General features: G+C 41.9%; 1 protein-coding gene across 5 annotated transcripts in view; it reads right to left on the reverse strand.

Moving 5' to 3' along the window:
- GBE1 (1,4-alpha-glucan branching enzyme 1) overlaps positions 1 to 16,929 on the reverse strand; it is a 267,974-nt gene that overhangs the window by 89,260 nt on the left and 161,785 nt on the right. For all 5 annotated transcript variants that reach the window (XM_077480105.1, XM_077480107.1, XM_077480106.1 and 2 more), the window contains 2 exons: positions 11,418 to 11,533; positions 6,791 to 6,918 (listed from right to left, as the gene is read on the reverse strand). In XM_077480105.1, the coding sequence (XP_077336231.1) occupies positions 6,791 to 6,918; positions 11,418 to 11,533 (244 nt within the window). The remainder of the gene's footprint in view (positions 1 to 6,790; positions 6,919 to 11,417; positions 11,534 to 16,929) is intronic.

Raw genomic sequence — 16,929 nt, forward strand, 5'->3', positions numbered from 1 at the left:
TCCCGCCACAGGGATTTCTGTGGTAAAACCAACAGACCCAATCTTCACCCCTCACGGTGGGTACCGATTAAAAAACTTTCAGGAACTGGGGACCCTTTTTTATCGGGGGATCCACACTCCTGGATCCATAATAGCAACCCACCAGAATAAACTTATGGCTGAAAAAAACCCCAAAAGCACTGGATCCCGGGGTCCAGCTCTCTAGAAAGAGAAGTGTTACAGGTTAAACCTTGTGTCTTCTGCCACAAGGCTTGGGTACCATCCAATTCAGACTAAAAAGACACTTTGAATGGATCCGTGGGAGGAATGTTGTGTTCTGCCCAAGCTAGAACATGATTCACCTCTTTTTGGGCTGCACAATTTCTCGTGCCCCCCTGGTGACTGATGTGAGCCACAGCCATGGCCTTGGACTGAATCCTGACAGGACAGTCATTTTCAGTCATCAGAATTTTCTTCCAGGGCTGCTCCCCAGCCTAGAAGGCTGGCATCTGTTGTTAACACTTTCCAGGATACAGGTAGAAAAGATCTTCTCTTATGCTGGATAACAACCACCAATTTAGCCTCTGACTTACGTTGGGAACCAAGCGTATTGGAAAAAATCCAAGGCCTGAATCAGTCTTGAGTGAAAACTGCACGTAAGGGACGGCCTCAAAGGAGGCCACCATTTCCCCTAACAATCTCATGCACAGCCAAACGGAAAGGATTTTTCTTTGTTTTGAATTAGTCCTACAATGGAACTGATTCTTGTCTGGGGTAAGAATACCTTCTTCTGTACGGTATCTATAACCAGCCCCAAGTACTGTAATCTCCTTGATGGTTTTAAGGACGATTTTTCTAGGTTGAGTATCCAACCCAGAGATTCCAGGTAGTTTACAGCTCTGATCAGACTCTGGTTTAGACCTGAGACTGAATGATCTATTAAAGGTAGATCGTATAAATAGGCTAGGACCGTTATGCCTTGAGCCCTTAATTTGGCTAAAGGAGGTACCATAATCTTTCAGAACACCTGTGGTTGCTGTGGCTAAACCGAATGGCAGGGCCACAACTGAAAATGATTTTATATTTCAAAGCTCAGAAATTTCTGGTGAGCGGGAAATATTGGCACGTGGAGATATGCATCTCTGATATCGATTGAAGCCAAAAAACTTCCCTTGTTGCAGGATGGACACAACCGATCGGATTGACTGCATGCAAAAAGATCGGATGTTTAAGTGCCGATTCAGATCTTTGAGATCTAGAATGGGTCTTACCTCTCCGTTTGGTTCTGGAACCCTGAACGGTTTGAATCAAAACCTGTGCCCTGCCCCACTAAGGGAACCTCTGATATCACTGGCTGGAATAATAGATGATCCAGAGCCAGAAAGAGAGACTTCTTTTTCTCTGGATCCTTGGAAACATTTGACCTTAGAAAAAAAGAGGAGACGGGAACACTATTTGTAACCTTGTTGAGAAAACTTGTTCCTGCCAGATCTTTGAGAAATGCAGGAGTCTTCCCCCCACCCGAGCAAGCGGGGGTGCCCCTTCATGAGGAGGCTTTAGCATTCTGCTTTGTGTTCTGCCCCAAGATCTCTTCTGACCCTGGTGCTGCCCTTGGGGTCTTCTCTTGGGACCTGACGGTTGAGGCCGTCGAGACTGCCTAGAGGCTGAGGCACAGGAGATGCAGCAGGCTTAAAGGAGAAAATATTTGAACAACTTTTTTACTGGTAAAAGAGAGCTTTTTCCATTAGCGATCCTTTGGATATATTTTATCCAGATCGTCTTCCAAATAGTCGTTCACAATGAAAAAGGGAAACAGGCTAGGAGCTTTTTTACAGGGTGCTTCGGCTGGCTAATTTTTTCAGCCATAGAACTCTGTGAGAATGCACTAGTCCAAGAATAAGCCGTGAGGCTTAAATGATAGAATCTTTCATAGCATCTACTGTGAAACATAGTGCGTCTAATACACCAGCTCATTGCTGGGCCTGTTGATCAGGCAGAATTTTAAGTATCTCCATAAACTGTTCCTTAATGGACTGGGATACCCCAAATGCTGCAAGAACCGGCTGCGTTACTGAACTTGTTAAAGACATATTGCTTTCAGAAAGAAGTTCCAACCTTTTTATCTGTTGGATCTCTTGTTCGCTGAGCCGATTGCAGCATCAATTGCTGGAACCCCCCGTTTTTTTTTTTTTATAGAAATCCTCATCCATAGGATAAAGTGTGGAGAATTTCTTAGGAGGATAATATTGTTTATCCGGATGTTCCCATTCAGAATACATAAGCATTTTTTTAGCCATGCATGAATAGGAAAAACATCCCCAGATGGGGGAGGTTCTAATGAAGCCAAATTCGAGGTGGGTTCCTCAAGAGCCTGCGCTGCAGGCAGCAAAAAGTTTGAATGAACTAATTTACTAAGGGAGTGCACAAGCAACTTGTCTTGTGATGCTACTCCTTCTATATTAGGATCCTCGGAAGAGGATAAATAAGTATCTTCCAAATCTTTGGGAAGATCTACCTGATCCCCAGCCTCCTGCACTTCAATAAGAGGGTCCTGAGCACTAGATGGCAATCTGATATGTTTGGCCCCAGTATGGAGAGATATCAAAGCATCAATCTGATTTCCAAATTACAAATGGTAGAAGAAAAAAACCTCTTGTGTGATATATACAGGGACTGAAGTGTCTAGCGCAGCTGCAACAACAATTTCCCCTGACGGCTCAATCTGACCAGCCGCATCCCTCTCAGAGGAGGAAGATATTCTTTTGGAAATGGATTTATTTCATTGTGAAACCACTGAACCTTTAGAATCCTTAGAGGAGTTCCTGGTCCCATTACCACTCAAGCCTGAAGCACAAAGCAGAGGCACTACCAGCAAATTAATGTACACTGGTAAGTTATAGTCTAGCGCTAATGGCTGCTATTATTACCCAGCCGGGTAAAGTACAATGTGTCAAAGGGAATGCCTGTGTCATCAACCTGAAACAAGCCATACTCCTGCTCGGTCCCTCCATAGCCAGCAGCAGCTACACACACACAGTGCTTTAACAACTTCCTCCACCTGTGGCCGGCATCTGATGCCGGTAGCCACGCCCCCGCGCAAATTATGGCCCCCTTACCTTTCAAAGGAAGTGTTTTGCCGCAGGAGCGGCGGGCTTAGGCATCCTGTGAAACAGCAGACATGGCGGGGGGGGGGGGGGGGGGGTAAATCCTCCACTGATTGGCCGTGCTGTCTCTTTTTTTTTTTAAAGAAGGAAACTGCTTTTGGCATATCAACCCCCCGAAGGGGAAAAAAAACAACATTGGGGGTGCAGAAGGAGAACCAGACCACCCTATCTTACCGGAGGATCTGCTTGAGGCCGGAGGAGAGGAGAAATTAAGGCTTCTGCACTGTTTCCAGCATCAGGCGGTGAGTGCTCAATACAGCCCCCAGTGGTGACACATAGGCATAACAGCATTATACACAGAAGGAGAAATTCCTAAGTAAATCTCCCTTACCTTTTCCTCGCAGCAGCGTTATCTGAGATACCCTTCACGGTGGGCTCCAGAACCTTCAGGAACAGGGGAACCTCAGGTTACCCACAATGCTGGACCTGCAACAGTACCCTGCCAGTAAAAACTTTATGGCCTTACTACCAAAAAGTACTGGATCCCAGGGTCCAGCTCTCTAAAAATGTTGTACTATGTTATGGAATTAAAGTTTCCTTGTTTTACAATATCTTATTGTATGCATTCAGGTATTATGCAAGATATATGGTCACAAATATGATTTATCCACCAGACATCATCATTAGTATTATTATGTTGTGTTGCATCCCCGGCTGCATCCTTCACATAAAGTCCCAAACCTTTTTTTTCTCATATATCCAAATGTCGGGGATGGAGGTACAGTCTAAAGTCCTCATATAAAGTCCCAAACTGTTTCTTCTCTTCTTTTCACAAACTTCTGGCTCTGCCAAGGCTTTGAGCTCAAAGAGGACCTTAGCAGGGTTCCTGCTGGCTGATGGGTTTCAAAGGTATGTCCTGCTTCATTAGATGCACTACCTATGTTTGAGTAGTTACATTTCATATTTCATTTTCAATAACATTGCTGTTGGATAATGCACTAGACCAGTGCATCCTCTGTTTTTATCTTTTTCCGTCAGGAATATTTTTAGGGGGATGACATGTTTTCCATTAAGGCTGTTCTGGTCCATTGTCATGTGTAGCTAGGTTCCATATACTGTTAAGTTTTATCCCCAATGTTTCTGTTGGCTATGTGCTATACAGCAGGAAGGACATCCTTTAGCTTTAGTAAGAACTAAAAAGGTGCTAAACACAGTCCGATATATAAAGAGGGACTATAGGAAGATTCTTTACATTTATACACTAGACAGCTGTGGGAGAATTTTTTTTTTTATATAAAAGTTAAATAACTAAACTTCAGGCAGACAAAAAAAGACAAATGAAAGCAATTTTTACATTCATGAAAGCATCATTAAAGGCTAAGTTCACCTTTAGTAACATGCTACACCCATAGATACTCTTATGCACCTGCCTCCCACCACCAGACCTCTGCTCTCTGTGACAGCGGGCAGTGCATATTCTCCCTGCGCCCGCTGTCACATTTTAAAAACGGCATCGCTGTGCAGGGGCTCCATTCACACAGCTGCATCATTCATTTACAGGAATCACTAAATGAAAACTACCCATCAGCCTCTGCGGCAAGCAGACTTGTAATTTGAATGAATTGCAGGCAGACTGATCAGCACGCTATTTCATTCACACTGCCTACAGCTCAGGAACTGTCTGCCTGTACAGTGGTATATATGAGAGCTCTACGCAGTGTATGGAGGAGGCGGACATTACACCCGTGATCCACTGATCGCAGGTTCAAAGCTCTGCAGGCTCCTAAAATAATAAATGCAAATGTGTTTACCAGTATTAAAATGTGCATTCAATTTATTTTATTTTTTTTAAAGTAGAACTTAGCCTTTAAATTTATTTTTAATGCAAGCAGTGTAAGCAGCTGCATTTAACCTCTTTACAGCCCCTGTACAGCAGAACTCAGACTGGAAAAATGGAAAAGCAGTATAAGCAGGCAATCAAATGTACTACAATGCTCCTTTGCCAACAAGGAATGTGCTTATAGGAAGAAAGAGTATGGACAAAAAGAAATCCTTTAGAAGGTACAGAGCTACATATGTATTTTATATGTATATGTATTTTATCTATGTATTTAGCCATTTGCCTGGAGTTCAGCTTTAAATAAATACAGAGGCTGAATTGTTTTCCATGATTATTGCACTGCAGAACCCCACAGTAAGAACATTAATATTTATAATATAAATGAACAAACCCATAATGTTTTTAATTCTATCTGGTGCACATCTATTTAAAATAGATTTAACAGATTTGGAAAATAAAATACAGAGGAATTCTTATTCATTTGGCTCGCTCTAAATAGGGGATTTTTGACTTTATCTCTATATTAGCTTACCATTTCAGTACATTATAGAAGGTTGTCCTCTTTTAATTAAAATTTAATTAGCTATATAATGTCCCGATTGCACCAAGCTTAATACACCAAGAGCTTGAATGTTGCATTTGGCCTACATACTCAATTTAATTACACGTTAGACAAGGTAAAAATGTCAAGTTTCTGAAGAATTGAAATCTATCTGCTGGTTACGTGCTGTCATTATGTTTTCTTTTTTAGTCAGGTGTAGCTATACACCTTTCTCTGTTCCCCATATTGCTTTTTAACACCGTGATCACTATTTTTATTTTGTATGCTGGTTTTTATGCAAATAAACAGCCAACCTTTTTTGACCTACACTATTGGAAGCCCTTGTTCCTTTTGTTTTACATATCACCTGCTCTATGAGCCTGTTAAATACCCTTTGGGTAATATATTGTTTGGTGGCCAGCTTTCTACTTTCTGGATTCCCTGAGGACACCGCGGACCGTTCCACATCGATCAAAGGATCACCTGTGAACGGTCGCATTGTTCCTGCATGATCATGGTTCCATCTCTTTATGCTCGTTTGAACTGGTGTCGCTGACACGCAGGTCCATTGGCTCTGGTAAGAGTATCCACCTTTAATACATTTATTTGATGTCGCCATCGTCTATCCAATCATCCTTTGTTCCTTATTATGAACCATTGTGTTTATGATGGACTTACCGATCATTGGGACTATTCCTTTTGGGATTTATTCTCCACTTTTTCATATTTATATACTTATGTTTATATTCAGCCCATTTATTTAGGTTATTGGTTATCTTTGTACTGTATTTGTTATGAGCACGTTATTTACAGTATATTAGTAGTGTTCTAATTACTAGCGCTACATTTCCACTTCCTTTTATGTATGAATTTTGTCACATTCGTATGTAGCAGCTTTTTTGTTTTTCCACAAGTCAGCGCAATATTTTTTACACCTTAGGTGTAGTTATAAGGCTATATTCATACTGGCGATTAAGGCTAGTGTGGATTTGTAGAGGCAGGAATCTTCCAATTCTGCTGCAGCTCTGAGCGGCTAGGTTTTGCCACTGGCCCCGTTTATTATGACAGGCAGCTGCAGTTATTCACAGACTCTATGCATAGCCAGAGACTACCTGTGATAATCACTGCTGGACGCACACAAAGTGATTAGCTGCAGCCACGAGCAACCTATCATTATAGCGAACGGGTCTGATGGCTGCACCTGGCCGCTCAGAGTTGCAGCAGGAATTGGAAGGTTCCTACAGCTACAATTTGCACTGACCTAGATTGGTGGTGTGCATGTGGCATCAGACTGCATTATATTGCCATGAAAAGTACTTGACTTACCTCGGCTATTGTGATGCAGTGTGGGAAGAGGGAATGCACCATGTGATTTGCCAGCATGAGGTATACAAGCGAGTCTTCATCCACTTGCAAACCAAAATATTCATTATAATCACCTGAGAATCCACATCCTAGGATGCAAATATTATCATCATCGTTATTCATCCTTAACATTACGTGCAGTTATAGCACTTAAGACATTTTAATTGCGTTTCTATGCTGTACACTCTTTACCTGTTTGGCAGCATTTTGAATGATTGGAATATATGATAGGAATGCCCTACAGAGGATCCCCCCCCCCACAGTAACATCCAACATTACAACCCAAGGGCAGTCAGGCATATCCAACCACTGTCTAAGGTCTATAGCAAATCATAGTGAAACACGTAATAGTTCAGATAAATGACTTCACACTGGTGTATAGAGCAGTGTGAACTGCCTGCGAGTTCTATGCGACGCGGGACCGGCACTGGAACTGCATTGGTTCCCACAGGGTGCTATTGTACACTGAGCCTAATGCCACGTACACACGACCAGACTTTTTGACAGCAAAGGTCTTACGGAACGAATCTGTTGGACAATTCGATCATGTGTCCAAAAAATCTGATGGACTTTAGAAATAGAACATGTTTCACATTTTTCCGCGGGAACTCTGCCGGACCCAGTTCCTGTGGAGAAATCCGCTCATCTGTATGCTAGTCTGACGGATGAAAACCGATCCTATGGCAGCTATTGGCTACTGGCTATGAACTGCCTTATTCTAGTCCTGTCGTACGTCATCATGTTCTAATCTGTTGGACTTTGGTGTGATTGTGTGTAGCCAAGTCTGTTCATTTGGAAAGTCAGTCGGAACTCCGCTCTATACTTACATTTTATTGTTCTGGCTTCCTAACCCCTGATGAAAAAAATGAAAGTAGTTGTAAACCTTCACACATACCCAGTGAAGTGAACAGCCTCAGATGATACAAATCCTCCTAAACAGGTTTTGTTTGTTTATCTACAGCCCTCTCTTCCTTACACCTCTTCAAAAGGGCAGAATCATATTAAAATCCTTCTCCATCCAAAAAATTTTCTCATGTATCGGGAAAAAAATTCTCAGAAGTGACACATGCTGATAACTGAGGAAGGAAGCACCAGAGAGAAACAACACTTATGCCGTGTAAACACGGCCGGACTTTGACAGCAAAGGTCCGACGGAACAAATCCGTCTGACAATTTGACCATGTGTGGGCTTCATCGGACCTTTGTTGTTGAAAAATCAGACAGACTTTAGATTTAGAACAATTTCAAATCTTTCCGACGGACTCGAGTCTGGTCGAAGAATCCGTTCTTCCGTATGCTAGTCCGACGGACGAAAACCGACACTAGGGCAGCTATTGGCTACTGCCTATAAACTTCCTTATTCTAGTCCGGTTGTACGTTATTAGGGTTGAATCCGTCGGACTTTGGTGTGATTGTGTGTAGACAAGTCTGATTCGACGGAATGCCGTTGAAAAGTCCGGTCGTGTGTACACAGCATTAGAGCTTTGCACAGAGATAAGTAAACTAAGTATATGCTTTTTTCAGATTTTTTGACTGAGGTTTACAACCACTTTAGAACACTGTACTAACAAGTATTAAAGATTAGCATAGGTGTGAACAGAGCCTAACTCCAGATAACTAGTAAACTCAGTAACAGCTAATGTGATCCAAGTTACCATGAAATTACACTAACGTCAGAAAGTCCATTCTATTTATTTCAGCTAAAAGAATATTTAAACCCAATAATAAAAAATGTAATATATTACAGCTTAGCAGACCTTATATGTGGTGTCTGCATTAGCATTCTTATTTCAGGCCTTTTTTCACCAAGCAATTCTGATAGAAACATCCTTCCTGTCTTAGGGGGACAACACTCACTCACTGTACCATATGTACCATATCTTTGGAGGAACAGCATTGTAACCTAGGATTGCAGAACACCTCCAGGTCCCTTCTTCTAACAGCAGCACAGACCAACAGCTGCTCTGAAGGTTGTCAGCCAACAAGATTTCTTAATTGTTTAGTTATCAAACAGATAGAACAAAACACTTCAAATAGTATATTTAAAAGCCCAAAAGAGGATCAAAAAAGATATGCTCATTGTTAGGGTTTACATACCTTTTCAAATTTTATAAATGTCTGTGTATTTGCATTCAGCAGGCTTTCTAGAATAGTTTAATACAGGAAAATTTAGAACACTGGTCCCCAAACTGCGGCCGAGGGGCCAGATGTGGCCCTTTGCTTGTTCTTTTTCAGGCCCTTGGGGCACTATTTCATCCACTAATACCAGCAATGGGGCATAATTCCATCCAATCACACCAAGGTAGGGACACAATTCCTCCCAAATACACCGAAGATGGGGCACTATTCCTCGCAGTGACACCAACGATGGGACAAAATTTCTCCCAAGGACACTCGCACAATTCCTCCCAGCGACACCAATGATGGGGCACAATTTCTCCAAATTACACTAATAATGGCGCCTAATGACACCAGGGATGGTACACAATTCCTCCCAGTGACACCAATGATAGGGCACAATTTATCCCACTTTGACAAACAATGAGGCGTTATTTTTTTTCTCACTGACTTTTTCTACTTCCACTGGCTACAGGCCGGGCCCCCTTAAAGTCCGAAGGACAGTAAACTGGCCCCTTATTTAGAAAGTGTGGAGACCCCTGATCTAGAAGAAGGCAAAACTGGAAACTACATGATACCAGCAAATGGAGCAGCCAGCTACAGAAGATATGAAGGATAAACATTTCAGTCTAGAAATTCCACTGTGCCATCCAAGTCAGTACTAATGCATAATACAATTGTCATACTTGATTGCAGTGTACCTTTAAAAAGGGAACTAAACTCTCTCAAGCATCATTAACTAATTTAATCCTTGTGCTGCCAGTATTAGTAAATAGACAGGAAAGTATATTATATTTACTTTTTTTTTGTTTTTTACATTTCTTCAGTTGGTTTCTGACCTAGGCCAAAATGATGTCATACATCCCAATAGTCTTCATGGGCATTTTGTTTTCTTTCACTTGGAGGGGAGGAGGGGTTTTATCAGCTAAGCACATCCTCCTGCCTGCATACATGCTTAAAAGGTAGACAGGTTCCAGGAAGTAAATGCTACATGAATCTGCCCTTACTCAAGATGGCTGCAGTTAGAAATTCTAGAGGGTGTTTTTGCAATCATTTTGATTGTTTTCCAATAAAAAGGGGGTGTACAAAACATTGTGAGACATGAATACAATTGCCTCCCATACATAGAAAAAGTAAGGAATAGTGAATATATTATATGAAAAGGGAGGAAAAGCTAATGCAAATCAAATATTTCAACTTAGGTTACAGGCAAGAACATACAACCCAGCGTATGTGCCTTCAAACATTAGTGCCAATGTGTACATACAAACAAGGTAACAGCAAGCGAATGGGACCTTACTGGCCCTTGTCAATGTGTGTGAAATGTTCCTTCCAATCCAATGTGTCAAGCTGAGGCTGGGCAAACTGGAATAATGTCCCCAGAAAGAGATTGCCTCGCCCCAGTTCAAATCACAGATGCTATGTGACATGGCACAACGCGCAGTGGAAGGCAACCCCTCCAGAAGATGAAGAAAAGGAAAAATGTCAAAGGGGATAGAGCCAAATAAACATCTGTTCTCTAATAAAACTAACAACAACATTCCCTGTGTGGTAGGAGATCCATGGACCCCACATTTTTTCGAACAAATTCAGTTTATCATTAAGAAGTGCAGAAAGTCTTTCATTTATTATGATCCAACATAGCTTAGCTTTGACCATATCAAGTGGGATAAAAGCTGACTTCCAGAATGATGTGATGATAATTTGTGCCGCTATGAATATACATAAAGGAAATCAACCCTTTCAAATGTCTCTGAGCCTCTTGCACAGGATAGCCCAATAGAGCTTGTTGCAATTTCTTAAGATCAGCTTGTGTTAGGGAATAAATAATATTATAAATACAAGTCCAATAATGCTTTACTTTTAGACACGTTAGCCAAAAATAATGAAGTGCATCCTTAGGGGGTGTTTTTCAAAGTGATTTCTCAACAAAATAAAGCATGATGGCATGGATGGATGGGGGAGTTTGTTCTAAATATTAAAAATGAATCACACAGCATTTTCAGTTTGTGGTGCTCAAATACAGTTAAGTTCTGCTTTAAAGTGGATATAAACCTGATTCATGAAATTTGAGCTGGGCACATATACCTGCAGTGTTTTGTTATCTCTCTTGAAAGTACTATGTCCCACAGCTGTCTCTTGCTCTGCTCTTCTGTTATTGGATTGACAATGTGCACTTTCTAAACAGTATATAAAGATGAATAGAGCAGATATACCAGGAAAACTTATGCAGGGAGATTTGTTTCATCTCTGTTTATCATCTGAGGCTGTTCACTTCACTAGGTATAGGTGAGGTTTTACATTCACTTTAAGTGTAGTTGTGCAAAAAATAAATACTTAAATACTTACCGATACCACAGTGCATTTGTTAAAATGTTAAACTGTCAATGGTATTCTACCGTTGACATCAATAAAAAGAAAATACTGCTAGAGAGAATTAATCAAAAGAAACAATTTACAATATACTTACCAACCCCATGGTGGTGGTAAAGCATAGAAGTAACACCATCAAATCTGAAACCATCGAAACCATATTCTTCAATCCACCACCGCAGGTTAGACAGAAGGAACCTCAGAACTTCCCAGCTGTTAGGGGGAAAACAGTAAATCCTCTTTATAATTCAAACACAATAACATTTTTGGAGTTTGTAGTATAAATACAGTATGCTAGGATGCATAATCCTACATACTGAAACAGACTATAAAGGTTTTTCAGCTCAGCAAAGAAAACCAGTAGCCTTCATTAGGGTCATTTTAGATCACTCTCATCTACCAGAGAGACTGGCTAATTACTACAGACAGTACTGAAACTTGGTTACTAAGGCCATATTACCATTTATTCTCCAGGGTAATTAATATATATTTTTTTATGTTTTCCGACCACAACATTTAAAAGGCAAAAATATTACATATAAATAAAATCACAAACAGTTCCTAAAGTACCTTGGAAAATAAATAATATTCATGTAATTAATATGCATAGACTGCATTGTGTGCCTGGCTGTTATACAGTTTCCAACCTCCCTATCTGTATAGTGCACCAACTGCCTGTGGGATGTCTTTACTCTTGATTTGCTAATAAGTCAGCCTTGTTTGTAAAAAAATATGATTTTTATAACAGCTTACATGTAAAATCCTTTTCTTTGAAGTACATCACGGAGGGACCTCTGTGTACCGTGATGTACTTCAAAGAAAAGGATTTTACAGGTAAGCTGTTGTAAAGATCCTATTTTCTTATCATACATCACGAGACAAAGAGCCATAGTAGTTACTATGTGGGATGTCCCATAGCAATGCCAACTGAAGGGAGGGAGACACAATGAAAGTAGGGCATCATGAGACCAGAGAAATTATACTGCTGCCTGCAGCACACTGCACCCAAAGGTGATATCCTCATGACCTTTTACATCTACTTGATAGAATCTGGTAAATGTATGGACTGAAGACCAAGTTGCGGCCTTGCAGATTTGTGCCATGGAGGCTTGGTAATGCACTGCCCAGGAAGTACTAACAGCCGTGGTGGAGTGCGCTTTAATATGAAAAGGTGGAATTTTCCTCTTTAAACCATAAGCTTAAACAATCATTTGTTGAGTTTATTTAGAAATAGTAGATTTTGATGCTGCCTGCACTCTTTTAGGACCTTCAGGCAACACAAAAAAAACATACATTTTTCAAATCTTAGCAGTCGCCTTTAAATAGATTTTGACTGCTCTCAGCACATACTACAAAAGAATGTAGTGACTTTTCTTCCGCAGAACAGGTAGAACAATATCCTGGTTTGGTTATTAACTATACACTGAGGCTCCAGCGCACCTTTGGAGTCAGACACATTGGGAAATCTAGAGCTTGAACCCTTTGTTCCACGCTGATAGGATACTGGTTTGCAGCAGTCTCGAATGAAACTTAGCATAAGGAATGGCCTTGAATGGAGCCACCATCTTTCCAAACAACCTCACACAAAGCTGAATAGAAGAATTCATCTTGCTTTGACTATTAAGATAAAAAGCCTTATGTAAACAGCAGCCCCCCAAGACTTACCCGAGCCCCCTCTTCATCCAGTGATGTCCATGAGTGCCTCTGCCATTCAGGACTCTTCCTCCTCATTGGCTGAGACACAGTGGCTGTGCCATTGGCTCCTGCTGCTGTCAAAGTCAGCCAAGGAGGAGAGAGTGGGGCAAGGCCAAACCATGGCTCTGTGTCTGAATAGACACAGGGAGCTGGAGCTCGGGTGCCCCCATTGCAAGCCCTTTGCTGTGGGGGCACTCAAAGAGAGGGAGAGGCAAGGAACACCGAAGAGGGACCCAAGAAGAGGAGGATCTGGGCTGCTCTGTCCAAAACTATTGTGCAAAGCAGGTAAGTATAACATGTTTGTTATTTTAATAGCAAAAAAACAAGACTTTACAATCACTTTAAGGATGCCTAAGTGAGTGTATAGATGGCTCTGGATTTCCTATAGTTTTCCTTATGCACACCGAAATAGGTGGAGACAATTTGGGCGTTAGGTGTCTATACATCAATAAGGTGGCTTATGCACATCACAAGGGCTTCCAGGGTTGTGACTGACTATAGTGAATCTGGAATTAAATCACCACAACATATTAAAGTCCAGATACAAGTTTGTGCTTGTGCAAATTCAGATGGAACACGCACAGCCCTATTTTGGGACCAAACCTCGCCCCCTTAATCAAAGCTTGGAGGGAAATTGCTGTAAACGCATAAGTTGGTGTGTTGAATAGGCACAAGCTCTTCAACTGGTTGAAGCAGCTGCTTGAAGAGTTTTACCAGGGCTAAAGAACTGTAAGTAAGTAGGAGACATGGGCCACCGGAGAGGTGAGTATAACTCAGGAGGGTTTCAGCTTGATAGTTTAGGCAACTAACAGGGTTGCTTTAGCTTATGCGTTTATGCTTGTTACCTTCCCCTTTCTTCAGTTGTAATTTCTGCCTTCCCTCCAGCTACTAACCTCACTTCCCCACTTCACGCCTATTATTAACCTAAGTTAAATTAATGTTAATTTTGGCATTTCCAACCTTGACAGATTCTCAGAAGTTTTTGCTTTCATTTTCCAAATGTCATTGTATTTTGTGAGGTGTACTGTGAAACGTGTGGGCATACCGTTACTTGAAAGATACTTATTTTAAAACAATTACTTTTTTTTTCACTTCCATTTAGATGCCTAGCCGAACCACAGCAAGCACCATATAGCCATGGGCTTAAAACTAGAGATAATCATTTAAAGTGGAGAAGTTAAAAGGTAAGTCTTGGACGGCTGTGCATTGTAAAAGGAGAAAAAGAATATTAGGTTTTATACAGCAATAATCTGGTTGCAAAATCTGTTCCCCATCAGCGATTAGCTGCTCCTTTTTTAGCCTATTAATTAATAAAATGCTGAAATGCAAGGTGACATTGAATATAATAGAACTGTGTTATGCCAAAATGTGACAATGATATGGCTTATATTCATAGTCTATAATATACAAGTACCGGTACTACTTTTCGGATGTTTAAAGTATAGATATATGGAACATCTTTATGAAACACAAACTATACAAGGCTTTTGAAGGTCTTACAATAAAGTTAAAAGTCTTTTTGCCTAGGTACCAGCTGTTCTTAATTTTCTGATGTGAGTTACTTTTAACTGTATAAACTATACATATTAGGTTTAATTTTAAAGCGGAAGTCCGCCGTTTTTTTTTTTTTTAAAGCCAGCAGCTACAAATACTGCAGCTGCTGACTTTTAAAATAATGACACTTACCCGCCCAGCGCGCCTGCGATGTCGGCACCCGAAGCCGATCTCTCGATCGTCTCTCGGGTGCTCCCGCCGCCATCTTGGGTATGGGAATCAGGAAGATAATTTCCCGGTTCCCTACTGCGCATGCGCGAGTCGCGCTGCACAATAAGGATGGTCCCGCTGTCTCTGGGATCCGTGTGTTTCCCAGCAGGCAGCGGGGGACCTTAGGAAAGGGGCGTAGATTCTGCGGAAAGGGGCGTACCTTCTGCAGAATCTACGCCGGAAGTGGATGCAGATACCTGTACTGTACAGGTACCTGCACCCCCCTCCCCCCTGAAAGGTGCCAATTATGGCGCCGGAGGGGGGAGGGTTCCAATGAGCGGAAGGTCCACTTTAGGGTGGACCTCCGCTTTAAACAATTATCTCAGACTGACATTTAGTCAATCTGAACTTGTCTAAAAAAGCTAAAGTGCGGGCATCTTTCAATGCCTACAAGTATTTGGGTTAGTCTTTATATTGATCCCTGTGTAGCCCCCTTGAGTTTAGGCACAGGCGCACAGCCTTGTCTGACGTTTAATCTGCTTACATTCTGTCTTCTATGTGCACCCCCCTTCCAATCAACATGCTAATAAAAATGATTAACCACTTCCATACCAGGCCAATTTTGCTAGAAAATTACCCAGAACCACCAAACATTATATACCGTATATACTCGAGTATAAGCCGAGATTTTCAGCCTCTTTTTTGAGGCTGAAAGTGCCCCCTCGGCTTATACTCGAGTCACCGCTGTCTGACTGCTCGATCAGCGTATCGAGCAGACAGACGGCGGACATTAAAATTCAAAAGCCGCGCCTCCTTCTCCGCCTCCGCCTGTGATAGGCGGAACACTGAATTTCCCAGCAGTCAGTGTTCCGCCTATCACGGACATCCGTTCATTCTCATACTACGGACGAGTATGAGAGGATGTCCGTGATAGGCGGAACACAGGCTGCTGGGAAATTGAGTGTTCCGCCTATCACAGGCGGAGGACGGAGGCGCAGCTTTTGAATCGTAGAATGGCCGCCGAGAAGAGCGGCGATCCATCGGCACGACACGGGACGGAGGAGGCACGGGACGGAGGAGGCACGGGACAGAGGAGGCACGGGACAGAGGAGGCACGGGACAGAGGAGGCACGGGACAGAGGAGGCTCGGGACGACGGCGGCTCGGGACGGAGGCTTGGGACACAGGTAGGCTGGACACACACACAAGGCTGCACGGACACACACACACACACACACACACACACAGGGATGGATGGATGGATGGATGGATACACACACACACACACACACACACACACAGGGATGGATGGATGGATGAATACACACACACACACACACACACACACACACACACAGGGATGGATGGATACACACACAGGGATGGATGGACGGACACACAGGGATGGATGGATGGATGGATGGATGGACACACACACAGGGATGGATGGACGGACACACACACAGGGATGGACGGACACACAGGGATGGACAGCCATGTCTCACCCTCGGCTTATACACGAGTCAATAAGTTTTCCAGTTTTTTGGGGGTAAATTGGGGGCCTCGGCTTATATTCGGGTCGGCCTATACTCGAGTATATACGGTATATATATATATATATATATATATATTTTTTTTTTTTAGCAAAGACCCTAGGGAATAAAATGGTGGTTGTTGCAACTTTTTATGTGACATGCTATTTGCGCAGACATTTCTCAAACGCGTTGGGAAAAAAACGGTTTCATGAATAATATATTTTTTTTAAAACAACAAGCAACACTAAAGTTATCACATTTTTTTACACATTTGTGAAAGAGGATGTTATGCTGAGTAAATAGATACCTAACATGTCATGCTTTAAAATCGTGCATACTCGTGGAATGGCGCCAAACTTCAATACTTAAAAATCTCCATAGGCAATGCTTTGAATTTATTTTCTAGGTTACCTGTTTAGAGTTACAGAGGAGGGTCTTGTGATAGAATTGTTGCTCTCACTCTAATGTTCGTAATGATACCTCAGATGTGTGATTTGAATGCCATTTACATTTGTGGGTGCAACGTACGTATGCATTTGCTTCTGCGTGCAAACACACGGGGACGAGGGCACATTACTTTTTTTTTTTTTTTTATTGTTTATTTTATTTGTACACTTTCCCTTAATTTATTTATTTATTTCTTGATCACAACATCCCTTGGAATAGAAATATACCC

Source organism: Lithobates pipiens, unplaced genomic scaffold (assembly GCF_037356315.1).
Source record: "Lithobates pipiens isolate NorthernLeopardFrog02 unplaced genomic scaffold, aLitPip1_a1.2 Scaffold_16, whole genome shotgun sequence".
NCBI lineage: Eukaryota > Metazoa > Chordata > Amphibia > Anura > Ranidae > Lithobates > Lithobates pipiens.